Raw genomic sequence first — 27,907 nt, forward strand, 5'->3', positions numbered from 1 at the left:
CCACAAAACTATAACTGTCTTGAGTTTCCATTAATGACCGAACCTCATCTTCACATCTATGGTTCTCTATTATAGGACCATACAAGAACTGGCCATAAACAGAAAGCGATTTCTAGTAACAGTAATCCCTTAAGAAACTGTACCATTTTCGTACACGTATAAAATTCTTCTTATAATCCAACTGAAATTGAGAAAAGAAAAGAAAATCAATCTTAATTCTTGTAAGGATGATAGGTTCCAATTGTACGAGTAGGACACAGAAGAATAAATTTGTAACCTAAACATGAAAATGAATGTAGGTTTATTGCTTTTAAATAAACATTTAAGGTACGTACTGCTACATCTAAACTAAAAGAGCTTTGAAAAAATAATTGAAGAGACTTAAATTTGTTAGTCAACTAATCGTCCAGACTTGGTACTATCTCCACCTAGCAAGATGATCATTATTTCTATCAATATCGCCTTCGGTAGAAGTACCCTCACCCCATTGTTTTTCAACCAGTTTTGGGGCACCATCACTCTTTCCATTATTGTGCCGTGAATGCGAACTTTCTTTTCCACTTCGTTGTCCCTGCGAAATCAGACCAAAAATCATAAGAGAGATCGGAAACAATAAGATAGTCCTTTCTTCATGTTTTAAAACATCAGAAATTGATGTCTTGTGTAGAAGAAAAAATTTCAAGATATGACCGATTTCAGACATTTTAAGACATAAGGGACAATATGTGATTTTTGCAAAAACACATTTGGACTGGATCCCTTATACAAAACAGAATATACTGTAGTAAGAAAGATATCATTCATACATCTCGGTATAGGAATTCATCTGCCTCTAGCATGTGGAGAACATGTCCCATTTTGGGCCTCTTGGTTGCATCAGGATCAACACAGCGAAGGGCAACCAATAGCAGCCGCTTAAGTGGTTTTGGAGAAGGCATCTGTGGCATTTTTGGATCGACAACTTCCTCAGATCTCCGATCTCCGACCATTGTTTTCAACCATTCCACCAAATTCACCTGTAAATTGAACATCATTTCCAATTCCCAGTTGTTTAACAACACCAACTGTAATAAAACTAAAACAAACACCATAGATGTACTCAAGACTAACCTCCCCCTTAGGTCGACTATAATCAACGGGATTCCTCCCAGTGATTATCTCCATAATAAGTACACCAAGGCTATATACATCACTTTTATCAGTCAGCATCCCAGTGCATGCATATTCTGGTGCAACATATCTATTGAGCCAATTTTAAAGTTAAAACTTAAACAAGGGAAATAAAAGAAACTAAAAAGGTAAAAACTTAAACAAGTAGCTGAACTAACCCGAATGTTCCCATCACACGAGTTGTCACATAACTTCTCTCGGAACATAAAAGCTTGGCTAGGCTAAAATCAGAAACTTTAGGTTGCCATAGACGATCAAGGAGTATGTTGCTTGATTTTACATCTCGATGTACAACTTTGGGTTCAAGACCTTCATGAAGATAAGCCAATCTGCAGAGATAACACAGAAAGAAACTAAACATTGATACTACCTATAGCCAATAGCATGCTTAAACAAGAACAGAGTTAATTGCAAAACCTAACTTACCCTTTAGCTGTTCCTAATATGATATTCATTCGGATTTCCCATGTAAGAGGGCTAACATCTCCAACATCACCATGAAGCCATTGTTCAAGATTTCCATTGTCGACGTACTCGTATACAAGCATCCTATGTGCCCCCTCGACACAGTATCCAAGCAACCTGACAAGATTCTTGTGTCTCACACGTCCGATTACTTCCACCTCCGCTTTAAATTCCCTCTCAGCTTGACCCCTGATAGAAGATGTTTTGTTTTATCAAAAAGCAACTTACTTTACAGCTACAAATACTAATTTACAAGAAAAGAATCCCCCCAAAAAACAAAGAGATAACGATGGCCTAACACATAAATCCAACCAAGATACAGATATACTCACATCAGATGGTTGTTGATAAATAACAAAGAAGGCGATTACGACAAAAGGGTGCATATCAAAATTCCAATTTTAGAAGACCGGAGAAGATGAAACTTGCCAGTCAAGTGTACCTAACAGAATGCTTTTACATTTCTGATTATAACATCATCTCTTGTAGCTAATAATAGACATGAGACTACAGATGAAATCAAACCACAGATTCAACTCCTCTAATTGTTCACCTCAGTAAGTTTCATAACTCAAGCCAATGTGAAAGGATAAAAAAACAACAAATTGGAGGAACTTGAAAATTACTTGCCTGTTATTCAACAAGTTCTTAACAGCAACTCTAGTACCATCACTCAAAACTCCATGGTACACGATTCCATAGCCACCTTCACCAATCACATTCTCATCAACGAAAGCTCCGGTAGCCTCCTCAAGCTCTCTCAAAGTATACCACCGACCCCACCCAAGATGCGACACTTCAGGCCCAACACTGCCACTCCCACCACCAAACGACGCCGTCTCACTCCACACCGTACCTCTGCTCTCCCCACTCACAGTATTCCCGGAAGATGAAATCAGCGGCGGGAGCTTATCGGAGTAAACGACTCGGTGTTCGATTTTACCAATATCCACTTGAATATCCGCCACGGGAGCTGCCGCCGCCGCATGCGGCTGTTGTTGATGATGGGTGACGATTTCCTGGATCTCTTTGGAGACCGGAACGGCGTTGGATTGAGGTTTGGCAACACCGTGGTTTTTGCGGCGCGAAGTCAAGCAGAGAGAGAGGAGGAAGAGAGCGATGACTATAACTGAGCCCAATAAGATACCGATCACAACCCATAATCGGAGGCCGAAGATCGATGTCCGTTTTGAAAGCTCCGCGTTTATAAATGCGGCGTCGTATATAGACATTGTAAATATTCACAGAGAGAGAAATTGAGTTGTTTTATAGTCGAAGTGGTATCATTGGCGATTAGAGATCGCCGAGAAACAACAAAATCGGATACAATGTACTATTGTATATAATAATATTATACATGCACTGTAGTATTTATATGGAGGGAAAAGGAATATGAAAAGTTTATAGAGAGAGAGAAGAAGAAGAAGAAGAAAAGAATTTGTGATGGAGCAGAAGCAAAACACAGAGTTGTTGTAAGAGCTTCGTTGGATAAGTAAAACTTTCTAGTGAAGAGATACAGAATGAGAGTGACTCAGATGATGAGCTGGAGCCGTGTTTTTATTTTGGCTTCTTTTATATTTACTTTATTACCCCTAGGAGGCTCCCTATCTATCAGATTATTATGGACTTCGTGGCAAATCGGAGCCCACCATAATGTTGACGGAAAAGGTGACCGTTATCAAACGGTTGACGTGGTTGGAAGGGGACGTGTTTGTATTCGTACATTATTTTTTTCAAGTTCTTGTATTCATACATTTAACATGGCCTGATTGACAAGTGGATCATATGGGTCCGAGAGAGCTGAGGAAAAACTAAACTAGAAATGTGGTGTCGACGAATAAAATAAAATAAAATCAATCAATCAATCAGTTGAACGGCATTAATACTTTTTTGTGAAAAAACTGGTAACAACATTTTTGTCATCGTAATAGGGAGGATGATTATGAATTGTACGAAAACTCATTAGACGATTTGGAAATAAGTAAGAGAAAAGATATGCTTCAATCATTTCCCTTTCCCTTCTTGTAGAGAGGGACCAATTAACTGTATACGAATACCTATATGGATTATTTATTTTCACCCCTGATATATATAGAATAATTTAAGTCGGAATTTCTCTGCAAGTTTCGTGATTCCAGCCCGTTAAACTTGATAGTGGTCTGAAAAATAGAAAAAATTGAGTACATTCTGGAGGATGAAGTCCAAGATTTGAGGATGATATATCATTATCTTATTTTACTGTTATTTAGTGGAAAAAAAAATGACTGAACGAAATTAATTGATAAAATACTTGGAAAATCTACAACTCTTTTGGGAGACTTTAATGATAATTTTTTTTAGGTGAGGGGGGGAGTTATTAGGAAAGAAGCAAAACCAAACAAAGGTTGGTTAAAGGAAGAAAAAGAAGAGCATCACAAAGAATGCTTGATAACGAAGAAACAAATATGTCCCACAAAGAAAATGCCACAAGTAAAAGCTCGTTCCGTGCCTAATTAAAGAAAAGTGATAATTAATTTGGGACAAAGGTAGTATATGCGAGAGACTAATACTTCCTTTGGGAGAATTATTGAAGCAAAGTGACGAAATCTAACTTCATAATTAGTTGGGAAGTGGGAACAGTCATATGCCTTGGACAAAAAGCCTTTGGATTGAAAGAGATCGGGTCATACTTGCTAATGCCCGGCCAGTTCTAAGTTGTGATGTGATGTCCATGCCTTCATAAGTTTTTCAAGAAAGAGAGTTTCAACTTTCAAGAATCAACAATATACAGTTCTACAAGACGCTAACTTATAGCAATATGTTAAATTTTTCAACACTTAAAAATCGCATTTGACCATGCATTGGTTTAGAATTGGTTCAAATTCACCTTCTGCTGGAATATATTCGAGATACATACATATAGTTTATATTTTTTACTTGATCGGATACTTTGGGAACATTAATGATGGAAAAACACAGCACTTAATATTAGCATAAATAACGTGGCCAGAAATATTACGCTTAAAATCGACTTCCCTAAAATCCAGTCGGCTTAGAATTAGGAAATTTGTTTTTCTCTTTATTCTTCAACTGTATATATATATCATCGTCTTTTTGCTCTTTAAAAAAATCGTATCCCACATTCGAAATCTTACGATCAGTACGTAGGAGAGAGTTTTCTTGTTTCTTTTGTACGTTTTTCTTGCAAACATGAGTGATTTCCAGATTGACTGTGAAGGAAAGGCTATATTGGAAGAATTATTCGACGATGATCAGATCAAGTTCTTCCTTCAGTTCCCGGCCACCTCTACTTTACGACAGATGAAGGAGATGAAGTAGAAGTATTTCTCGAACTCAAGAATACTCATGTTATATGGAACATGACAAATTGAAGGACAAGAAAGAACTCAAGGCAACCCTTACTGGCTTGGACATCCCTCCTGAATCACACATTATGGACCAAATCTTAGATCGCGCTAGATATATGATGGGAATGGATTCGTTCAAGGACAAGAAGGTTTTGCCCACGGAAGTTATAATTGATCATGACTGTATTGCTCATGATTATCTAGATACCGTTAAAATCGAAGAAGATTCCGAATGTAGCGTATGTTTGTTTGGTGAAACTGCCAATCGGCTCTGAAGAAACAGCATTGCCGTGTTCACATATTTTCCATCCTGAGTGTATTCTTATGTGCCTGAAGAACCTAACCAATTCTTGCCCTGTCTGCAAGTCGACCGTAATTAAGTCGTAATTATGGCCATTATTGTTTGTTTTCTAATCAAGAATAGTTCGTACCTTACTGTAGTGTTCTGTTTTTTTTATCAAGAACTAATCGTAGACGTAGCTACGTTTTGACTAATTATATATCTGCAGCTAGTATAGTAGCAGAGTACTTTTTTTTATTATTATTACTTGAACTTTTCATCATGAATTATTTCAGCTTGATTATATATATCTAAGAACCTGGTAAGTAGAGTATCCTTTTGAAAGTAACATTAAAAACATATTGCTGGAGGCTATCATGAATTTTTCAGCTGATTATATTTCTGAAAATTTCAATCGCAATGGTAAAAATAAACGGATATTTATAGAAATTACAATAAAAGCCGAAAACAATCAGTTCAGTTCAGCATATTATCTCAATTGCGCCAGGTAAAATGCTGAACTTTCTAGGAAGGAAGCCCAAGTGTTCCCCATCCGATTGAACAAAAATGTTGCCATTGCCCGAAACTTCCTCTACTTCAATAGAATGAACGCTGTAACAAAACCAGCAAGATATGAATCACGAGCAGGAAAAAATAGCAACAAATAGTGACAAAATGCAGCTAACACTTGCAAGAAAATAGAACCTACCTTCTGGAGTGCACATTTTTAACTGTCAAATGTGTCCCGTTGTAAAGCTTATGCAGTTTCAAAACAAAATCATACCACTTGAAATCTTGAAGAATCACAACCTGCGAATAATGTAAACATCAAAAGTCACTCTAACAGAAAAAGTATCAGTTGATTCCATGTCATTAAGAATTTTAGTTGAAGAGGTTTGCAGTGGAGCAACAAACCTCAAACTTTCCATTGCTAGGATCTGCATTTGGAGTAATTTTCATGCCGCCACCAAAGTATTTTGCATTCCCAATACAAATGGCTGTCACTTGGGAATATTTTTTCCACTCACCATCATTGATCTGGATTGATAGATTAACAATGTAAGTGAGCAGAACAATTAATCTTCCATGCAAACATAAACCCATGTAATATAAATAAAATACAAAAGCACAATTACAGATATTATAACATCATTGATCTTGAAATCAGAGGTCACACTGACTTTGATTTTAAGGTTCTGGTTATGGTGCCCCATAAAAGCCTGCAAAGCGCCAAAAACATAGCATAACTTTCCAAATCTCTTGTATGTTGAAGCATAATAACCTGCCTTGGCACTCCTAGAAATTCAAAAGATCATGAGCAAACCAGTAGATCAGTATGTCCCCTGATCAAGGCTTAACTCTCATAATATCTTAGTTAAACTTACAAGTGAAGGTCAGCAACATTAATAAAGTAATGAGGTTCTCCACTTTCTCCATTAATAACACCGACATCTACTGGTGATCTTAGCCCTGTGAACAAACATGTCATGATGAGAGACCCATAGATGTTAGCTCTCCTCACAACTTTAGTTTATCCAGATCTGATAAAGGCAAGAGAACAAAACAGAAATGGAAATTTGAACTACCTTTACCAATGCGCTCAACAGCTTCATGGGGATTATTATTCCTAGAGAGAGACAAAATAACTACAATTAACAACGACAAACAAATATATATGACAATCCGGGTACCAACTACCAAACAACAAACACAAGAAAACTAGAGCGGAATTAACCAACCATCCAAGTGTTCTTGCGAAATCAGAGCCAGTCCCTAAGGGAATGAGCTGCAGAAAAGGAAAATGGAATGTTATAGTTTATCAGGACATTCAGAGATCAAAACTTCAAATCAGCGAAAAACACAAATTGCAGACTCCAGTAATGAAAAAAACGATAAAAAAATTACATCAATTAAGAATATTACATCCTGAGTTAGCCACTTACACCAAGCGCAGTTGTACGTGAAGCCTCTTTATTGTGATTGGTAACAGGTTTCCCAGCCCAAAAGAATCCATTCACAACCTGCTTACAGAGAACCATTAGACTTGTTACTTTCATCCCTTCTATAGCATAAATTCTATGATCAAATTAAATACATAATAATTCTCCTCTTTAATGTAAAAGTTTTAAAGGCTGAACTACTAGGATTCAATGTTCAAGAAAAGTAATGAATTTTCACCCCATGAAGAGTACCGTCCCCTCCAACTGCAATCACTGCATCAGCACCTTCCCTAATAGCCTGCATTCCATGAGGTCGTGTCATGGAAATCCAGCATAGAAGTAATATTCAGCAAAAGAAACTTGCACGACATACAATCTCAGGCTATTGAGGCTCGATTATCTACCTCCCTTGTTACGTCCATCGCATGATATGGACCTGAAGTAAGAGATTCACATATCTGAAAACAACACAGAAGTGTTATCTTTCAAGTTTTGGCGAAAGAAAAGGTGCATATACACTCATGAACAGATTAAATTCTAATAGGCCGTAAACTTCAAGAGCTCCGTTTAATAGCATGAGAGGAAAAATTATTGGCACTTGGCAGCAGATGGTACAGTTTGATTTCCGATGTCATAAGCACAAACTAAAACACGATATGAGAACAAACAAAATAGCAAACATAGTTGAACTTTGAAGAGCAATTACACAGAGTCGGAGCTCTTACATTACAGTCACTTTCAAGGCGAGACCTCAGAAATGGAATTAACCTATTCCACTCTTGACCAGTTCTTCCATTAGCACCTGAATTCAAAAAGAATGAAAGTAAACACAAAACAACAAACAAACGAGCCCAAAAAAAAAATAGATGAGAGACATAGAGAGACCTCGAGGATTGACTACGAAAACAAGATCGCGACGGCGAGAGGAGGATGAAACTCCTTCCCGGAAATGGGAGCGGTCTCGAGAGAGATCAGGCACCACTGGATGATTCTCAGCTCTAACAACAATGGACGGTTTCGCCATTGACATCCCAAACGCTATCTGCAAATGACTATTCCAGCAACACGCCATTTTCGTGTATAATGGAAAATAAACACAAACTTAATGCTCAAAAACTGGATTCTGCTTACTGAAATACTCTCAATCTCACTGACTCTCACTATCAAAGAAAGTTTAGATTTGTTTGCGCTAATTTTTTTTCCTTCACACAGTTTGATTTTAGTTTTAACTTCTCTATTCGTCTACCGTCTAGTCTAGCCCCTCCTAGTAGGGAACATCGAAATCATTTTGCATTCGGGCTCTGGCCATTAGAGCAAAGGGCCAATTTGAAACACCAACTTTATCATATGGATGACATAAATAAAGAAAACACTTTTAACATGCTCTTTCCGTCTTAAAATAGATGTATATTTTTCAATTTAAAAAATTTACATCTATTTTAAAACGAAAATAATATCTTTTATTTAAATATTTCATTATATAATTTTATTTAAATATTTCATTATATAGTCTCAATTTTCTGAATAATAAATAAATTATCTTTCATTTAAATTTAACTAAAAAAATTAAATAATTAGTGTTTGAGTTTCACTTATTTAATAATATAATATATAAAAAGTTAAAGTTGAAATTTAGGAGAAAAACTCTGAAAGAAAAGTCAGAAAAAAAAAATTGAATTTTTTGTGCAACATCCTCCATTAAAATCCAAAAATCCATACCAACTCTAAAATGGGTACTAATGTAGGATTTTATTATTTCAATTGGGATTTCTAGAGCTTTCTCTTGATGTGATTTATAATCTCACGTTCTTTGATAGTTATTCGCCTATTCAAAGATATCCGTATTGCAGGCAAAATTGGAAATAGCTTCTGGTCTGATAATCAAGCTACCCATCTACCTTTAATTACCATGCCTGGAATAAACAGAATACATAATCTCCTCTTAACTACTTGGTAAAAATTCCATTAATGTAATCTCAGATAAAATAAGAATGATATTTACTCAGTTCCTTCTGCTTTAAAAAACACTTGTTCCAAGTACTAGCACGGTCTCAACAAATTAAGAATTCTTGTTTGTTATAACCATTACAAAATACAACAAATCGATGACCTTCGAAAACACTGTTGGCCGCACAGCTTAAAAAAGAGAAGAAAGCGAGAAAAGAGAAAATACAACAAAATTCAGTTCAGTCTATTTATCTCCGACCACCTCTACCCTTTTTATCGAAATGGTGACTCTTGAGCTTCTTCTTACGTACGACACCACCAGAACTACTACCCTCTCTAAATGGCATTCCCATGAGAGCCAATAGCTTCTGGCCTTCTTGATCGGTATTAGCTGTTGTTGTTATGCAAACATCCATTCCTCTTGGCTTACCAAGAATATCGGCCCTGATCTCTGGAAACACACCTTGATCGCTAATTCCAACGCTGTAATTCCATGTCCGTCAAAGCTATATGCATTTACGCCTTGGAAATCTCTTGTACGAGGAAGCCCCAAGTTTATGAGCCGGTCCAGGAATGCATACATCATCTGTTTAGACCCATGGAAATAGCACATTATGTAAGATAATGTTCAGTTGAATCTTGAAGAAGAAAACTCGCTGTGCCATATTATGACATTAATGATTAGATTTCAGGAGACAGACAAAGACGAATCGCTTCACTTGTTTAATGTTTTGTAAAATGTGGATCAAATTGAGATAACGAACAGAACACAAGTTTTAAATCCATGTCACAAACCGCCACACACACAATCATAGAGTTAAAGCAAATCCCAGATATCAAACGATCCTCTTCACGAAAATCCATATTTAACACAAAGGAATTTGAGACATTAGTCATCACCATAATTTCTATTCCAGTTCAGAAAGAAAAGAAACTAGAGTCCTCTGTCTAAGGTATGGTATTCTAATTTATGCAACACTGACCGAACTCATACTTCAAATTGAAAAGTCAAATCAAGATGAGCATAAGAAGTCAGAAGATAGAATATGCTCACATCTCCTCTAAGTGTTACGGCAATCCCAAGAGGTTGACCTTCCCTAATCTTGAATGTGGCGACGGAATTCCTGGCTCGTGTTTTAATGGGTCTTTGCCCAGTGATAAGTGCCAAGTCGTTCATTGCGGCATCCAAACCCTTAGCATTTGAAGCAGCCTCACCAATACCACAATTCACTACAATTTTGTCAACCTTCGGGACCTATCAACAACACATTGCAAAAATTAACCTCAGGAATTTAATTTCTCTATCCAACCCAGAATCAGGTTTCAAACATTCATTTACAAACACTGGCGTCTTTTAATGAGCAACTAAACGTGGCAATCAAACCGCATTTGCAATTCAAAGAAAGTGAATTATGAGCAAACGGAGTTGAAATACCTGGTGAATATTGGTGTAATTGAACTCTTGTTTGAGCAAAGGGATGATTTTTTCCAGGTAAGTAGGCTTTGAGCCGATTCACTTTTCTCTGACTCAGACTTTTCTACCAACACAGCTTCGGACATGGCCTTTACGCACAACCCAGTTCCAATTCTAGGGTTAATTAGCACATTGAGAGATGGAGCTTGAAACGGAGAAAGGAATTGACCGTGAAATGACGAAGTTGACGAGTGTAAGAGCGATGGACTTGCCATTAGAAGGAGATGTTGTGCTATTGTTGCTTTATCGCTTCAGTATACGAGTAACTGGCAAAGAAAGCTTTTTGTCTTAGCTACTGGACTGATGAAGTTGAGAATAATTACGAGAACGCCACTGCATTTGAGGATAAGGTTTTTCATGAAAGAGGCTGGCTGGACAAAAAACAAACGACAGACCGAAACCGATTGGACCAAGCCGAATCATATTGGTTTGGTTCATTTGGTTGAGTTAATAGATAGATTGTAGTTTTATTTTTTTTAATTTTATATTGATTTTGGAGTCCAAAATCCAAACCACATCAAAATTTTATGAAGAAAAGTGGAAAAAATAAATAAATAAACAAAATTATATTGAATCGAATTGAATCGAGCAGATCGATTCGATCAACCGATCAGTTTCAATATCTAACTAATCGGTGCACCTTCTCCATTACTATAAGCTGTTTTGTGACTTTTGAAAGAGAGCCCAATGATTTCCTAGAACACAAAGCTATTTATTATAGGAGCCTAACAAATATAAACTCAAAAGCTTTGATGATTATGATTTCATGCATCGGTTGGTATACATCATTTTTGTATACACCATAAACATAACACCATGTAATGTTCATTGTCTACACAAAAAACGGCGTAACACTCAATACGATCGTATAATTTCTGTTTGAAATCGAATTTATTTATGCACCACAGTTTTCGGGGCAAAACTACCCAAAACTAAAAAAGAAATTGGCAACGAAGTTTTTTTTTTTATAATAATTTATGGTTACATCTATTATGAAAAAAAGAATACGATAGATGGGTCATCGACTACATTAAACGATGAAGTTTGAAAGGAAACTTAAATTATAGACGGAATTTAAATTATAAACCCTAAATTGTAGACGAAAAGAACATTGACAACAAAATTTTCTACGATCCGTAATTTTTATTTTTCGATTCAAAATAATAACATAAGACAACACCATACATATATTATATATACACTGGGAAGTTGATTGTTATGGCATTACTATATTGAACTTCCTCTAATAATATCATTGACCATAAAATTGTGCCAACAAGTCTTTCTCCAAGGATTTTGCCATGTATTTGCAAGCAGCTTCTGTAGGATGAATGCTGTCAAAGAATACAAACTCTGATACATTAGCACATAAATTGCTGTGTTCATTGCATAGTTGTGCTACTTCTACCAGTCCACTTCCGCAACACCCTCTTTTAGTTTCTACAAATCCTGCCACAATCGAAAAACCATTTCTTAAAATAAATAAATAAATAAAGATTCAGAATGAAACTTATTTTCAAACTGAGCTTACCATGTTTTACAGGATTCTGTATCAATTCATTAAGAGACTTGTAAATATCTGCATACAAAATTCTGCTCCCCTTTAGCTTAGCTTGCATTTGAGATAACCGGTTAATAAGTTTGTTATTATAGGCCTTTGCATCGGAGTTTTGCTCCTCCAAACATCTTCGAATCGGAATCTCAAGCTTCGCAGTCATCTGAAATGGCAGGCATCCTATTGGTGGTAGACCGGCGACCACCATATTACGGCATCCAAGCTCATATAAACTCTGCTATTTTAAAATATTAGGCCAAAAGACATCAGTGTTTTTACAATACTCAAATCTTAATTTTCACTATTTTTTATCTCTTGGAATTCATGTACTAGGACCAATCATGTATAATTAAATGAAAATGATACAACAAAGATGAACTCATACTTCATTAGAAGAAAATAATTTTAATAATAATTTCAGGATAAATGTTTATCCTCCATAATTTACCTCAACAAAAGCTTGTAACTTCCTAAGAATGAAGTCTGGTACTCGTTTATATTGAATTTCGCTTGCCTAATGGGCAAATCATAGAAATCAATAGCAAAATCATTAGTCCCGGCAGAAACAACCACAAAAGAATTTGATATAATCTTCTTTGCTTCTTCTTTTCCAACAATTTCATCAAGCCTGACTAAATAATTCTTAAACATGTCGATTTGTTTGGCCATTGGAATCACATGAGATATATGAGCAGTCAAATTATCAAAACCACTCCCCCCCGAGGCAAAGCAAACCCCTGTCCGGATATCGTAATCGGATAAACCGGGAGCTAGGAAAGGAGGAACTTCTTCTTTGATTTTAAGAAATGACGCCGCATAATCGGGAACTAGCCTGCCATTAGAGAACCTCCCTGTAGGATTATGTCCTGAGAAATCCTTACCATAAGGGTACCTGTTGGCTTTTGCTATCGTAGGAATATAATTGTTGTTTCCAGTATCCACTGATGAATCACCAAACAAGAATATTGCTGAAAATCTTGGCAGAGTCGAGGATTTGCTCTTGTCTAGCATGGACATTAATAATATTGTAGTGAAGAGTATGCTTCTTGTTGTTGTGGCCATGGTAAGTTGTGAGGAACTCCTTTTGCGGCTAAGCTGATAATTTATATAATCCATTTTAACCATGAGTATGTAAATGTTTTTTTTTTTTTGATAAGTAAATTTTATTTTACTTACAAGTAATTGTTGGGTTTTCTTTAAGTAAAGAGATAACCATTTTAATCTACTCAGATTCCAATAATTTAAGCATAATATTTTAAAAGTGAGAAAAATTTATCTCTTATTAATGATATGTAATAATGAATATTTCTAGTCTTAAGAACGTGTTTGGTTTGAATTTTTTTATATATATTTAATAATAATTTTAATATAATATTATAAGATAATAAAATATATTTTTATTATTTTATATTTTAAAATGAAATGGTGAATTCTTATAAAATTAAATTAAATTAAAAGTCAAACATGTTCTTAATAATAAAAAATACAGATATTAAAAATTGCCACAGTTTTTGTTGGCTTTAGAAGTTAAACTACTCGATTAGATGAATTTGAAGTTATCATCATTAAGGGATTGACATAAGGAAAAGAAAAATTCACAAACTTAAATCTTATTGAGCCAACAAATGGTTCAACAAATTAAGGATCTAATCAATAGATGGGACATTTAAACTATGATCTTCTTACTTCTTATATCACTTTAAGTATACAAGAGTACATTATTATTCAATAAATTGACTTCATTAACTTAATTAAAATATGGCACACAAAATTTCATCATATGCTATGAGTGATTTTAGCTTTGAAGCTTAATGTGTTCGATGAAGGGAAAATAACAAACAAGTATTTGTAATTTACTGGCATAGAGATTCTCACCGCTGTCTATGTTGAAAGAGTTTTTGGATTTGGTTACTGACCAATTTTTGTTTACACATTTCATCTGCATATGTATATATTCATTGGTTGAAGAAGAGGCTTTGATTGGAATCAACTGGTTCCTCCATTTTTATCCTTTTCCAATATTATTAACGTCTTTTTTTTTTGGGTTTAACCCTGCCACATTTGGAACATGAGCAACTAATCATCAATACTTTTTGCTATAACCGTTTATAAATACTATCTTCGTAAAAAATGAAAATTGATTAGGGACGAAAAAAATATTATATGAGTAGATCAAACATACACATGTCCACTTATATGGCCCATAGTCCAGTCCAATTTCTGTCTATCAAACAGATCCTAATATTAAATATCATTAATAAATACTGTAATGAACGGCAGTGAACACTCGATTAATTAAAATTTAATTAGAGGCGGATATGAAGCGCATGATAGAATACAAGTCTTGGAACGAAGACAAAATTCAATCACCAAGACCCAAAACTGCATGCTTTTATCTCCATCTTTTGTTTACTTGAGGTGGTGACCATTTTGTTTGTTTTCACACATGATCTGGGTTTGGCGACAATTACAAACCCCGGTTGCCAGGTTTTGAGTGCTAAAATGTGTCTCCCTTGTGCAGAATGTTTCTAGGTCCAAAGATTGTACACATATTATATAACATATTAGCACTCCCACATATATTTTAAGATTCGATTCGTTTAATATTTGAGATCCATATAAGATAAAATATCAATTTTGTCATTTTTATTATCAGATTCACAATTTTTTTATAAAATATGATAATATAATCCATTTTCTTGTGGATCATGAGAATCATAAATATCAAATGCGGATATATATATGTGTATGTAGTAAGTACCGACGTGATACACATTATCGAAACTCTCTAGGTCCAAGTTATGTCGATATCGAGGGCTATTATCTTCCAACGTTTTTCACTTCTCTTCCATTTAATTTCCCTGTTTTTTCATGTATCCAGTTTTATTATACGAGCAAAGCAACATCAGATTTCAATCCATAAAGTCTTTTGCAAAATTAAGTAGCGTAGCAAAAACTACTACAGTGAAGGACTGCAGACTGCAATCCAGTTTGTGCTGACACAAATCCAATTCCATTATGGTTGGTTCGGGTCAAATCCAAACTCGGTCCGAGCGTGACGTACACTTCAACTAACTGCGTCGATGCAAGTTTAACAGATTCATTCTATAAAATTTTCTTTATACTACTAATTCCTTTTTCTTCTCAGCATTGGAATTTTCGAAGAACGTCAATCTGCAGACCATCCTTTGTGCTTTTCTTAGCTCGCGTTTGCTCGCCGCTCGCTTTCTTCTTTGAAGCATACACTCCTGGATAGATTGTTAGGTAGAAATCGACACGAGGTAAAGAGTCTGTGTTTAGAGATCGGAAACCGGAGCCCTTACTTCATTTCTTTGAATCTCCGATCGGGATAGATGTTTTTCGCTGTAAACATACTCGTAGTTTTGAGAGAAAACTAGAATTCTCTCATGGAATTGCACCGTGAGCCTTTCTTTTTCTGTGTATTTTGTTGAGGCCAATCGATTGATGTAGTTGGTGTAGCATTCGGAATTTAAGCTATGGTTGAAGATATTCTCTGTATATATCTGTGCTCTGAGGTTACGATACTATAGTGCGAAAGGCAGTGTTTGGATGCTCTGCGATTCGGTCAAACTTAGGAAGGAAAATATAGGATGATAGAGGAGTAGGTATGTTTGGCTTTCGGTAGGCTACTAACTGTAAACTGAGCTGGATCGAAGAATTAACGAACCAGATATGAGGTTATACTATGCTAAATATGGATTTGTAGAAGCGGGAGCTTGAGTTTCATTGCTCTGACTTACTGAAGTTGATGATGAATTACTGCTAAGAACAAACAGCATCGTAGCTGTGTAGAAATGTTTGTAGATGCTGACATTAACTATTAACTAACTAGAGAATCTTGCCGTTGAGAGATAGAAATCATATTGGTGTTGTTTTTAGCTAAATTTTTGCATGATGAGTTCAGACGGGGACGAGCAGTTCGCTATGGACCAGCTCACTGTAACGGATCATGACTTGAAAAAGTAATACAATCTTTTATTATTCTCAATTCGATTCTGTTTTGATATGAACTTCCTTATTCTGTGATGTTAATGTTTTTGCGATACATGATGGCTTTATCTAATGCTTCAGGAAGTCAAAATTTTCATATACAAGGAATTTCTTGTTATCTTTAAGTGAATTGGATGTTTGTAAAAAACTCCCAAGCGGATTTGACCAGTCACTTCTAAGGTGAGCTTCACTTTACATACACGTGGTTAAATTTGTATTTATCTGCTTAGTGCCTGAGTTCATAGGTCACAAACTCTGTGTTGCCTATTTATTTTATTTGTTCGTAACAATTTGGCTGTAGTTTCATCTCGAATGATTGTACTTGATATTTTGTCAGTGAATTTGAGGATGCTCCGGCTTCAGTAGAGAGACCAAGAATTGGTGGTGGTCCTTCTTTGCATGGCTTTAGACGCAATGATTATAGTTCATCTCCTCCTACTAGAGGGGATTCGGGAAGTTATTCTCGAGGAGTCCATGGGAGGTGGGATACCCGTTCATCTGGACGAAGTGATAAAGACAGCGTCGCAATCTGACTGCGATACAGGTATGATCGGCAATCATTATTTCTTCCTATCTGCATATTAATGTGGAATCTCGTTCTCTTTGCAAACATTGGCTGTTTGTGATGTCTCGTTTATGAAGTGACTTGTTGTTCACCTGGTGGCGGGTTGAGGGGATCACATAAGATGTAGTACATTGGCTGGGCACAGACTGTCTTCTCTTAACATTTGTTCTCTAAATTGAGGACTTTACTTTTAACACGAGTTGCTTAAATTTGTGCAGATTCTGGTAGGCGTTTTGGCCAATCGAGGCGCTCTTGGCAAGGTCCTGAGCATGATGGACTTCTTGGGAGTGGTTCTTTTCCGAGACCATCTGGATTTGCATCAGGGGCATCAGCCTCAAAGCTTCGAACTAATGATCATTACCAGCCCAACAGAAGTAACGAACCATATCAGCCACCCCGACCCTATAAGGCTAGTATAGTTATTTGTTGTGTCTATCATAGATGAATTGATTTAAACTTACCATTATATTTGTGCAAATCAATTCTCTATTTATTGCTGCGCCTGCCAGGTTGTTGACTTATATTTTCTCCTGTTATTACCAGGCATTTCCACATTCGCGGAGAGACACTGACTCGTTTAACGATGAAACATTTGGTTCTTCTGACAGTACCAGTGAGGACAGAGCAGAAGAAGAAAGAAAAAGAAGAGGTAAGTTCTGTTTTGAAGAGGATTTTCTGGCAATGGTAGAAACGTAATGTCCTTTTAAGATTTATTTATGCTCCATCAAATCATCAATCTTGATTTTTTTTTATATTGACTGCACTTGCAGATGCTTTTGAGTTAATGAGGAAGGAACAGCAGAAAGTTCTTCAAGAAAAACAGAAGTCTAATGTTGAAAGTCGTAAAGATGAGTTTGACATCTCGTCATTGATTGATGATGAGAAAACTGAGAAGGGGCTGGTAAGTAAAAGTAATCAATTGGATGGACCTATGGTAGTGCCAGCTGTCAATATCGAGTCCAACAAATCTACTCTTCAGTCACAGACTCCGGCATCCAGGCCACTTGTACCCCCAGGGTTTTCAAGTTCCATTGTGGACAAGAATTCAGTAACAAGGAGTTCAGCACATCCTAATTCGGGTGTAAGTGATCTTCTATTTTGCTCCTAATTACTCGGTTCAAAAGACTGTTTAGTCTGTGTTTGGCTTCTGCTTTTAGCATGTTGTCTCTACTTCGGTATCATGTGCTATGCTAAAATGCCACTGAACTCTTTATTTCTTTTATTTTCAAATGAGTTTGTGTGTTTGTTCGTCTTGAAGTTGCCACTTTGTTGGGCATGTTTGTACCTACAGCTGCTAGTCATTAACAAACAGTCAAAGATTCTTATACTTCCCGTTGTTACTCTTTCCTTCTCTTATTTGCATTATGAATTTTTCATGTCTTTAGATTGGGGATTCTGAACTTCATATGAGACCTTTGCATCTGAAAGATAGCTTGATATTGGGTGGTACTTCTGGTAATCAAGAGGAGAAATTTGGGTTGGTTGAACAGCTTGGAAAGGGTATAAGTTCAGTTAGCGATCAGACTGATAAATTGGATATTTCCACCAAGTCAGTGAGCTCTACTTTCAAAAACAATGCTGCTGTAGTGACTGCAAGTAAAACTGGTGATATATCTGGTCACGTTCTCGTGGAGGTAAGCATGGATTAGTATTTTAATGTATTTTGCGCAACTCACTTTCATTCTTCTAGAATTTAAGGCACAGAGTGCCCTTTCCCTTTCTTTTTTTTTTTCCAAAAAAACTCTGTTAATGTGAAAAGTTCATGTTTTTTCACCAAAAGTATCTGATCCTCCATATTTTTCCATCATTCTCTAGCGTCATGATGGCAAAGCAGATGATCAATGTGCAGTCCAGTCCTCCAAATTCGCCCACTGGTTCCGCGAAGAAGGTGATCAATGTCAGTATGGGCTAAACTTAGTTGTGGTGGATGTTACATTAAACTCCTACAATTTAGTTCTGATTTCTTTTGTTATTTCAGCTGAAAGGAAACCACCGGATGATCTTTCCTCAGGTAGGTAGACCAGGTGACTTGCTATCATTGATTGTCGGTAGTCAAAGTGTGGACTCCCAGGTGTCAGAGTTGAATGTTTTAAAGCACGATACATCAAGTTCTCCCTTCCAGAAGGCAAAGCTTGTTGACATGGATTCATCCTTTTCAACCTCTGCTGCATTGGAAAACCCTGATCAGTTGAATATCGTCAAGAAATCAGGAGAAGCTCCTTCTGTACTTACCTGCGAAGACCTTGAACAATCAATACTATCAGAAATATGCGAGAAAGATAAAGCTTTGCCATCGCCTGTTAAAGTTGTGCCCGATGATGGGACGGAACATCTAAAACCTGCTAATGATGATCAAGCATCCCACCATCTCCTATCCTTATTACAGATCGGACCAGGTGTGAAAAAGACAGATCCATCTCCCACACGGGACATTGGCTTTTCAGACAATGCACCACCAACAAGTATTCCCATAGTTGAGTCAAATGCTGGAAAGGGTCCAGTGGGACTCGAAACACTTTTCGATCAATCCTTTTTGAAGGATCTACATTTAATAGGGGCACCAGTCTCTACCCAAAGGGGTTCCATTGGTTCAGCAAGACTGGATGGTAACGGGTTACCAGTTTCTGGCATAGAAGATCGCTTCTTTCCTTCCACTGGTGATATTGAGCAAAGAATCAGAATTAAATCAGGTGGGACTGAAGGGCATTTGATTGGCTTTGATAGCTCTTCAGAAGTTCGCCTTCCTGAAGAAGAGAATTTGATGGGAGCCAGACTTCCTATAAACCACGAAAACACGATGACTGGCAGGAGTAGACCAGTGTTGTCGTTATCCTCTCAAGACACTCCAGTGGACATTGCTGAAAAGCTAGGACTTTTAAGCTCAGGTTTCAGGGATGTAAATAACTCCGTTTTGAGAGGTCAGGAAGGCCCATCTTTCCTCCGAGGTCCTTATGATTCGAGAGAGCCTAACATTCCATTTAACAATCCATCTGCTATGAATAATCGGATGAATTTCATGGCTCAAGATGGCTTAATTCATCATAACTCACCGCCGAATCAACAATATCCGGGGAATAATATGGTTCGTCCTCCTTTCCGTCAACAGAGCATTGAACACACACCAGCTCCCCATCCTATGTTACAACAAATGCAAAGGCCTGGAAACTTCCCCCCACCTCAACTATTACGGAGCTTTCCTGGAGGAAGCACAACTTTATCACCTCAGTCTAATCACCATGGTTTTATGCCAGAGATGAACCCAATGCAAGGTTTTCCTTTCAATCAACAACACCAAAACTTCTCCGGTACCAGAATGCCGTCACGAGGTAAGGCACTATACATGTAGTAGCTATTTCGTATAAATTTGAAGTAATGGGCGACTCTCTTGCTTACGATATATATATATATTTTCTCTATAGCAGCTGCAGTTGGAGGTGGAAGCAATCACCCAGAGGCATTTCAGAAATTCCTTCAAATGGAAGTTGGTTTAAAGCCAAAGCAGATGCATCCATACGGTTCTGTAGCTGGCCGTAATCAGGGATTACATGGCCATGAGCTGGACATGGGCTTTGGATTTCGGTAGTTCTGTGTATATTCCTTCGTATCCGTCCGTACTAGTGTCATGCTCAGGATTAACAAAACTCCCCTTTATGCGGAATGTTGTGGATTAGTTTGTGCTTTCCATAGATAATTTCCAGTCTTGTTATAACTAATGGATTTTACTTTTGTTTCATGGATACGTTCTTCCCATACTTCCTTAACGCATAATTAGAACGGGCACTATACATATCCCTTGGCAAAATCTTAAATTTCAAATTATGACCATAGTTTGAATCGATGTTTCCGTACCGGCTTCCAGCCACCGGAATTATTCAATACTACGTTTTCAACACACCAGTAGTTACTAAGTCGAACATACATCTACTCCATTTACTTTTGCCTTCTTTTTATTAAACAACCAAAAGGACTAAGCCCTTGTCAAGATGGGTCCGAACAAGGCATCAACTATAGTTTCATTCGACAGCTTCCTGTTATGCTGCTTTAACTACAGACTGGAAATCTCAACCAAAAGTTAGAAACTCAAACCTCTATACAATAGAGCCTCAGTATAACATTAACTGTAGGCGGTACCCGACAACAGTAAACATGCAATATTTACATACATACATATCTACAAGTCTAATTAAAACGCCGACCATCTCCCCTCACCAGAAAAAGTAGGAATTCACCAGCGAAAAGACGAAAATAACTTTAATATCCCCTGTTGCCTTTCACCTTGTAAACAGGATTGAATTATCTTCTGATTTCACAGCAGGCAGATTGTTGCCAGGAACACCAAATTTATCTCTGATGGCCTCGGTATCACAAGATGCAAGAAATTTCCTCTGTATAATCAATTTCGTAATATTAAGCAGATGAAATGGGGATAAAGCTGTCCACTCAGGGAAGTATAACTCAAACACAGAGGGCCAAGTAACATATTGTATTTAAAGACTCCAAAGCAAATATATTTCAGTTTAATATTAGAAAAGTTTTAGTAGAAAAGTCATTTGCATTATGAGAAGTCACAAATTAAGTTTATTCAAAATTATGTGAAAGCTTAAAACTGAAAAAACAAAAAACTCCTGTGAAGTTCCCTAGGGTGTTCACCGTAGGGCTTTGAACACGAAGGCAACATCAGTACTTAAAAGTTTAAAGTCATGACTCTCTCTCTCTCTCTCTCACACACACACAAACCCTTTAAAGGCTTTAAAACACATGAAAGAAGACTCTGTACAAGAAACAACAAGCTCAAAGATAGCAAAAGAGACTTACATGATCCTCAAATTCGGGACTCGTGAGATTGATGGCTAGGTTTCTCATCAACAACAATGCCTGGATAAGAACAAAAAATAAACAGTTGGTATCGTTCGTAACAATATGACAGCATCCCCAATATCTAACAACTAACCTGGCCTAAACTGGGGTTTGACTTGGAACCATAGACAAAAAACAAAAATAGCTCAAAATTCTTAGTTACTAAATTAATTCAGATTGCACAAAATTCTGTCCATAAAGATAAAGAATGACATACAGTTTCCAAATTTATTGGGTCCATCTGCTTTAACCTCTCCAAGTGACCACCTGCATTAGGGTCAAACACACTTCCAATGAAGCTATACACTTCGGTGAAATCCGGCATAACTGCATCAAACAAAAGTGAAATCAGTATGAAGGATAATGGGTGAATCAAAGAAGTGCTAACTTCTTGACGGCTTTCTGAAATCACCTCTATCAGTGACACCACCAACTGGCCAGACTTTTGGAGTGCTGTCATTACTGCTACTGTAGCAACTGCTTTTGTCGACAGTTCCACCATCTAGTGCCGCACCATCTAAGAAAATGCACAAGAACATGGTCATTCAGACACTCTAACCCTATACATAATTTACATGATAAAGAATAAGAGAAACAATACCATTAGACAGTTGTGATACCCCCGCTACTGGCGCAGAGTTAAAACTCCATGAAGACACACCATGAGTTGTAACTGGATTTCCAATTCCTGAGAGTGGATCTTGTCCATAAATATATCCAGGCTCGAGCAGAGTGGATGGTGTTTGATAATCCCCAAGAACTTGTGATGGGATAGACACTGCTAGAAAAAAGATACCATTGAGACCTTTAATCATATAAAACATGAAAATATATGATTGAGACCAACATCATGGTAAACATGAAACCAAAATCAACGGGACAAGCTTAGTTTGATCTTACAGACCATTTTTTTGTGCTTTTTGTGGGTATGGATGAGCAGCTTTCCTCTTTGGCCGAGGGGAGGAACATGTTCACTTGTGCCACTTTTTTGTACTTTTAGAAAGTATTTTTGGGCATGGCTACGTATCTGCCAAGAAAATTACTTCGGTAAAAATCCAGACAATAATTTACACTCCGAAGTTGGAACACACATCATGACCGTTGTTACTCTACCAGAAAATATTCCATTGGACTCTGTAGTTCATGGCAAGTGCAATATTACAATAGTTGATAACATAGATAAATATTTCATGGCAAGTGCAATATTACATATTCACTCCGTCTCTCAATACATGATTTTTAAACTATGGGCATAAAGAACAATGTAAAAAGAAAAATTCAACATAATTTAAATTAGGCATAAAGTTTCTAAAGGAAAGCAATAACTAAAATTCTAATTCTCGGCTGACAGCTGACACCTGTACAGAATAAATAAATATTTTCCAGAGAACTTACGAGAAGTTACTGATGGAATCAATAAATCTTTTCCAGAGAACTTACGAGAAGTTACTGATGATTCCAGATACCAAATTACAATGAATAAAATTTAAAAATGGAACATTGAGATCAAGCACATAGAAACAGAACAAAGTGGCAATCTTCAACATATACGGAATTGCATCCTTGAAATTACCTGGATTACCGATTTCGAGCCAACAAATGCTTCAATCTTCTTCCAGTCGCGATCGAATCTGAAAATGGAACCGAGAGTTCAGTAAATCCAACTTCATTAGGTGCATAATTGAGCTCAAACAATTGATCGTATATTTCATAATAGAAACTTAAATCAACTATCAAAATAATAGGAGTTACAGTTGGAGAGCTTCCAGAAACTTGTCGTGCTCCTCCTCCGTCCAGCTCTCTCTAGACTTGGTGATCGTATACGGTTTCCGGATCTTCTTATTTGGATCCTCAGCAATAGACGTGGACGATGCTGAATTAGTACTGTTTTGATTGAAATTAGCAGTATCATGGTTACTCGGCAATGGCGGCTGATGTGGCGTTGGCAGCGGATTAAGACCAGGAATCTCCATATTCATCATGGGATCCGAAAAACAAAATACGGGAGCAGGATACGGATTTACGGACACCATTAACAAAAGGCGAAATCAAAATCAAAACGAAAGGACTTTGTTAGTTGTTTGGGTAGCGAGAAAATGTTTTCTGTGTGGCAATGAACAGAATAGAGAAGAAGTGTGGTTTAGGAAAGAGAGAACAGAGTTGTGGTTTTGTTAATTTATTTATAGTGATGCTGATACGAAGGAGGCCTAAAATGTGAGATTGAGTTATAGCCGTACACGTGTAAGATAGCACGAGAGTTAGAGAATCTGTGGGTTTCAGCAGGATCGGCACTTATATGGTTAGGATTGGAAAGTGTGTACTGTTCTTTGCTTTCGAGCAGTTACGTGATGTCTCGATAAAACGCACACAGGCACTTTGTATATTTTAACTCTCGATACAACGAATTCATTGAACCCCTTTTGAGTTTAGAAAATCTGTTTATACCTTCGTAGTATGGATTGAATACAACTACTAGTACTACTAATTAAATGAATCACTTTCAAAATATTATTTCCCCCGCCTTTTCATTGTATGCTAAAACTTATAATTTTTATGTATAATTTAAATCGAAATATATTATATTTCTCTTGTTATTTTTCTGCGTGGTAAAACAACATGAATTTATAAATTTCAAGTAATGGTTTTATAAAATACAGTATTAAATTTAAAAAGAGTTACTAGACATATTTATATCTTGCTGATATATATGATGCCTGTTTTGTTTTGAAAGGGTCCCTAAATTGCTTGCTTTTGTTTTCTGTATCTGGAGCATAAAGAAGGTTGAAATTGAAATGGATTTTTGTACGTTGAAATGTTATTTTGCCTCTTCGTATGTGCGTTTTGTGAAGACGTAACCGCGAGAAATTGCACAAATAAATAATAAGGAAATTTACACACCTTTTCTTCCACTTCCTCCGTCCCAAATTAGATGCTAATCTAGTCAATTTTATATAAATCAAGAAAACATATTTTTAAGTTTATTTTCTAATAAAATTGTGATTATATAGGCTAAAAAACCCTCATATGAGATATGTGGATGAAGATGATGAAGTTGGTGAGAGAGAATACATGGGATACATGAGGGTGAAGATGGTGAAAGTATAATGGAAAAATATAATTATTGTTCTTTAAATTTATCAAAATTTACATCTAATTTGAGACAAAAATTTATGTTTATATTAACATCTAATTTGAGATAAAAAAAGTATAAGGGAAAACACATTTCAAATAGAATATTTGTCGAGCTTCACTTTGGAAATGTAAACTTGTAGTAATATGTACATCTCTTGGCTGACTGACGACCTAGGTCGGTTTTTCACATGTCAAAATCAAACACATACACTTGTGACCGGTATGATCAATGAATATTTTAAATTCATAATCCAAATCTCTGCTAGTTTAGATGGATTACATGAAGACACGTAGTTGTCACGCACTTTCAAACGTGATCTTTTTCACCGTTTTGATTGGTAATATCGACCATATGTGAAATTCTAGTGCCTTCGAGAGACTTGAGGCTCACAATCTACTTTCAAGTTATGTACCACTAATACAATTTTGAGTTTGGATGAATTCGGATCGAAGTTTTGGTTTTACAGTTCGATTCGGGTCTCGCGATGCTAAAAGTGAAAAGTCTTTGCTTCAGCTTGAAGCTTAAGGTAAATAAAGTCAAAGAGGAGGATAGGCTCCATGAAAGTGAGTCATGTGAATTTGGCCCATAATGACATGGCATGGAACCTTCTGGAACTTCAACTTTTCAACCGTCATTACATTCCATTGCATGAATTTCATCCACATTGCGAATAAATGATTCAATCTGATTTAGCGTCTTCAATAAATGATTCAATCTGATTTAGCGTCTTCTCCTACACTGAACGACTGTTCAACTCGGTCCAATTCATTCATAGTTAATATTACTTCCGTTTCAAAATACACGATGTTTTGCATTTTTATGTGTCAAGGAACCTAAAAATTTAAAATATCATCTATCTGAAGTATAAAAATCACTGGGTGCAGTGCAATGTTCATCTTCATGTCTGCGTAATCAAAATAGTCTTATGTCATTCTTTACACAGTTTCAAACACAGGATGTCTTTGAATAACCGCACATACCATGAAGAAGGCAAGAAGAAAGCTAAACTTTCAATACAAAACAATGAGCAGCCTACTTTATTCATTGTGGCACAAAGGTTGCAAATAACAGATTGAATAGAACAAAACAAAATGTGAAGCGTTAAAAGGAGAAAGAAAAAATACATAAACCTAAAAAGAAAAAAAAGCAAGAACTTGGGGAAGTTGAAGGAAAAACTAAGTACAATTAGCTAAATATTTGAACTACATAATCACAGCCCCGCAGTTGCCCTCTCTTCTTGTATTTGAAGAGTGGGGTCAAGCATCCTCCCTTCTATATTATAAACATATTTACTATCCTCGCACAATTTTTGAAGGAAACATAAAAGCAGCCACAAACAATGGATGGCAAACGTTCAAAAACTCATAGGATGATGTTAAAACTAGCCAAACATATTTCACAGATATAGTAACTTGCCTCCCTGGTATAACACAAGAAATCTTTTGAGAGCCTCTAGGAATTCCAAAAGATTTCCCAACATCTCGCTGAGCCTGAAGAACAAATATCAGAGTAGAAACATCTGTTTCATAGAAACCTTCTCCGAAGATTCCTCGTAGTAGTTTGATATGAGCGCATGAGAAGGCCGACCCCAATCCCAACTCCAAGGCACATTCCAAGGCCAATTCCAACACCAACCCTGACACCAGCATTAAACCATGACAGTTGGCCGTCCTCACCATAGTATGCCTCCTCAGAATAGTACCTGTTTCCAAACTTACCATCCACATCATAACCCTCAACTTCTGATTCGGTATCCTGCAAGAACAGGCAGAATGGATTGCTTGAGTAACCCAACTACGATATATTATATGAGTTCTGACAAAAAAATCAGGCTAAGTATATCCATTGATGGAAAGTTTGTAGCCACAATGAGAAACAGCGAGCTATATTAACACGATCCATGGTTCATTGGGAAGTTGATAAATTACTGACCATCAAGGCAACATGAGGAATAATAGAAGTTCAATAGTTAAGCTTCCAGGAAGGATTAAATAAAAAATAAAAATAAAAAAAATACAGTAAGTGATATAGGAAGAAACAAATAATCATGTGACTTCCAAATTCAGGTGTTATTTATCATGGCTCGTCTGATCATCTTTATCACTTGCTTATGAGATATAATGGTGGCGAGGATACACTATTTCCTATTTCAAATGGTGCAGAAAGGCATAAACTAATTCAGGCACAACAAAAAAAGTAAGCGAGCAAAGACTTCACAACCACATTCTCGAGCTATCAAGTCCAACTAAAGTTTCCATCCAAATATCACACACCCAGTAGAAATAAAAAATCCAAAATCAAGAGCATATTTCAATTACCTGAAGCTTCCTTTGACGAATTAATCCATTCTGGTCACTCTTATGATCCTTCCAGACCTCCTCATCTTCTGGGATCGCATCCAATACCGTTTGCCTCGAAGCCTTCCTTCTGGAACTTGCCTGAATTGTCTTTGTCAATATCACTGGAACTGTCCCACAACAACCAGCAACATAAATCTCGATCGAGGACTGCCCAAACCTGGCTGATCCGGCAGCCACAAAACAATCCATACTCCACCCCGTCTTATTATCTCCGCTGCCTCCGCCACCACCGTTATCATTACCCCAACAAGCCGTGCCCTCTATTCTCTCTAACGAACCACAGAGCACCATCTCCTCATTATCGGCCAGCACCTCGAACTCAACTCCTCCGCTGACCCGTACGCTGTCTGTGCTCACATACGTAACCTCCGACGATTCCTTGTTCAGCCGATCACGGCGGAGTGTGACCGAAGCCAATTCTGACGTCGGGACGCGCGCACCGTTGATTTCGAGGGAGACGCCCATTTCCCGCCGCATGTGGCAGAGAGTGAGGTGGTCGGGGACGGAGGAGAGAGCACACGGCGCAATTCTGACATAGAAAAGCCTGATTTCAAGCCAGGAAGAGAAATTGTTGATCGAAGTGTTCTTCATTAGCTGGAAAGAAGCCGAATTAGATAAATCCTCGTCTTGGTGGTACTGGTAGTGATCCATCGTGAATGGACCGAATATAGGGATTTTGTTTTTCTTCAAGTTGTTATTGATCGATCATTGTTGAATTGAGAAGGAGAAAATTTAGGGATTCGATTTCTATACTAAAAAAAAGGAATTTCGGAGTAAATAATATTAATACTCCTCCAATCCTA

General features: G+C 36.9%; 7 protein-coding genes across 7 annotated transcripts; 1 reads left to right on the plus strand and 6 right to left on the minus strand.

The window, feature by feature from the left end:
- Nucleotides 1-418: 418 nt before the first annotated feature.
- On the minus strand, nt 419-2,867 carry LOC139882464 (probable serine/threonine-protein kinase At1g01540). Its single transcript, XM_071866781.1, has 6 exons — nt 2,266-2,867; nt 1,597-1,824; nt 1,329-1,499; nt 1,111-1,240; nt 807-1,016; nt 419-571 (listed from the first exon to the last, which is right to left on the minus strand). The coding sequence occupies exons 1-6, from the start codon at nt 2,865-2,867 to the stop codon at nt 419-421; spliced, it is 1,494 nt and encodes a 497-aa protein (XP_071722882.1).
- A 2,877-nt stretch (nt 2,868-5,744) lies between these two features.
- LOC139882476 (sphingoid long-chain bases kinase 2, mitochondrial-like) lies at nt 5,745-8,232 on the minus strand. Its single transcript, XM_071866792.1, has 12 exons — nt 8,088-8,232; nt 7,928-8,004; nt 7,607-7,660; nt 7,441-7,500; nt 7,206-7,283; nt 7,002-7,048; nt 6,849-6,889; nt 6,648-6,732; nt 6,444-6,558; nt 6,178-6,300; nt 5,972-6,072; nt 5,745-5,874 (listed from the first exon to the last, which is right to left on the minus strand). Exons 1-12 carry the CDS (start codon nt 8,230-8,232, stop codon nt 5,745-5,747), a joined length of 1,056 nt encoding a protein of 351 aa, XP_071722893.1.
- A 1,165-nt stretch (nt 8,233-9,397) lies between these two features.
- LOC139882463 (large ribosomal subunit protein uL5c-like) lies at nt 9,398-10,838 on the minus strand. Its single transcript, XM_071866780.1, is given in 5 exon segments — nt 9,398-9,642; nt 9,645-9,735; nt 10,204-10,404; nt 10,585-10,653; nt 10,656-10,838. Coding segments are annotated over 5 exon segments (789 nt in total).
- A 1,037-nt stretch (nt 10,839-11,875) lies between these two features.
- On the minus strand, nt 11,876-13,195 carry LOC139882467 (GDSL esterase/lipase At2g30220-like). The gene is given in 4 exon segments (XM_071866784.1): nt 11,876-12,072; nt 12,155-12,413; nt 12,627-12,664; nt 12,667-13,195. Coding segments are annotated over 4 exon segments (1,023 nt in total).
- A 2,898-nt stretch (nt 13,196-16,093) lies between these two features.
- LOC139882468 (uncharacterized) lies at nt 16,094-20,337 on the plus strand. Its single transcript, XM_071866785.1, has 10 exons — nt 16,094-16,161; nt 16,271-16,369; nt 16,527-16,696; nt 16,973-17,163; nt 17,298-17,403; nt 17,525-17,835; nt 18,140-18,388; nt 18,514-18,651; nt 18,733-20,080; nt 20,174-20,337. Exons 1-10 carry the CDS (start codon nt 16,094-16,096, stop codon nt 20,335-20,337), a joined length of 2,844 nt encoding a protein of 947 aa, XP_071722886.1.
- A 688-nt stretch (nt 20,338-21,025) lies between these two features.
- Nucleotides 21,026-23,644, minus strand: LOC139882470 (protein REVEILLE 5-like). The gene is given in 9 exon segments (XM_071866786.1): nt 21,026-21,139; nt 21,570-21,629; nt 21,829-21,938; nt 22,000-22,128; nt 22,213-22,389; nt 22,516-22,572; nt 22,575-22,638; nt 23,185-23,242; nt 23,364-23,644. Coding segments are annotated over 9 exon segments (1,050 nt in total).
- Nucleotides 23,645-26,268: 2,624 nt separating this feature from the next.
- LOC139882471 (uncharacterized protein At1g01500-like) lies at nt 26,269-27,755 on the minus strand. Its single transcript, XM_071866787.1, has 2 exons — nt 27,063-27,755; nt 26,269-26,499 (listed from the first exon to the last, which is right to left on the minus strand). The coding sequence occupies exons 1-2, from the start codon at nt 27,753-27,755 to the stop codon at nt 26,269-26,271; spliced, it is 924 nt and encodes a 307-aa protein (XP_071722888.1).
- Nucleotides 27,756-27,907: the final 152 nt, after the last annotated feature.

Source organism: Rutidosis leptorrhynchoides, unplaced genomic scaffold (assembly GCF_046630445.1).
Source record: "Rutidosis leptorrhynchoides isolate AG116_Rl617_1_P2 unplaced genomic scaffold, CSIRO_AGI_Rlap_v1 contig274, whole genome shotgun sequence".
NCBI lineage: Eukaryota > Viridiplantae > Streptophyta > Magnoliopsida > Asterales > Asteraceae > Rutidosis > Rutidosis leptorrhynchoides.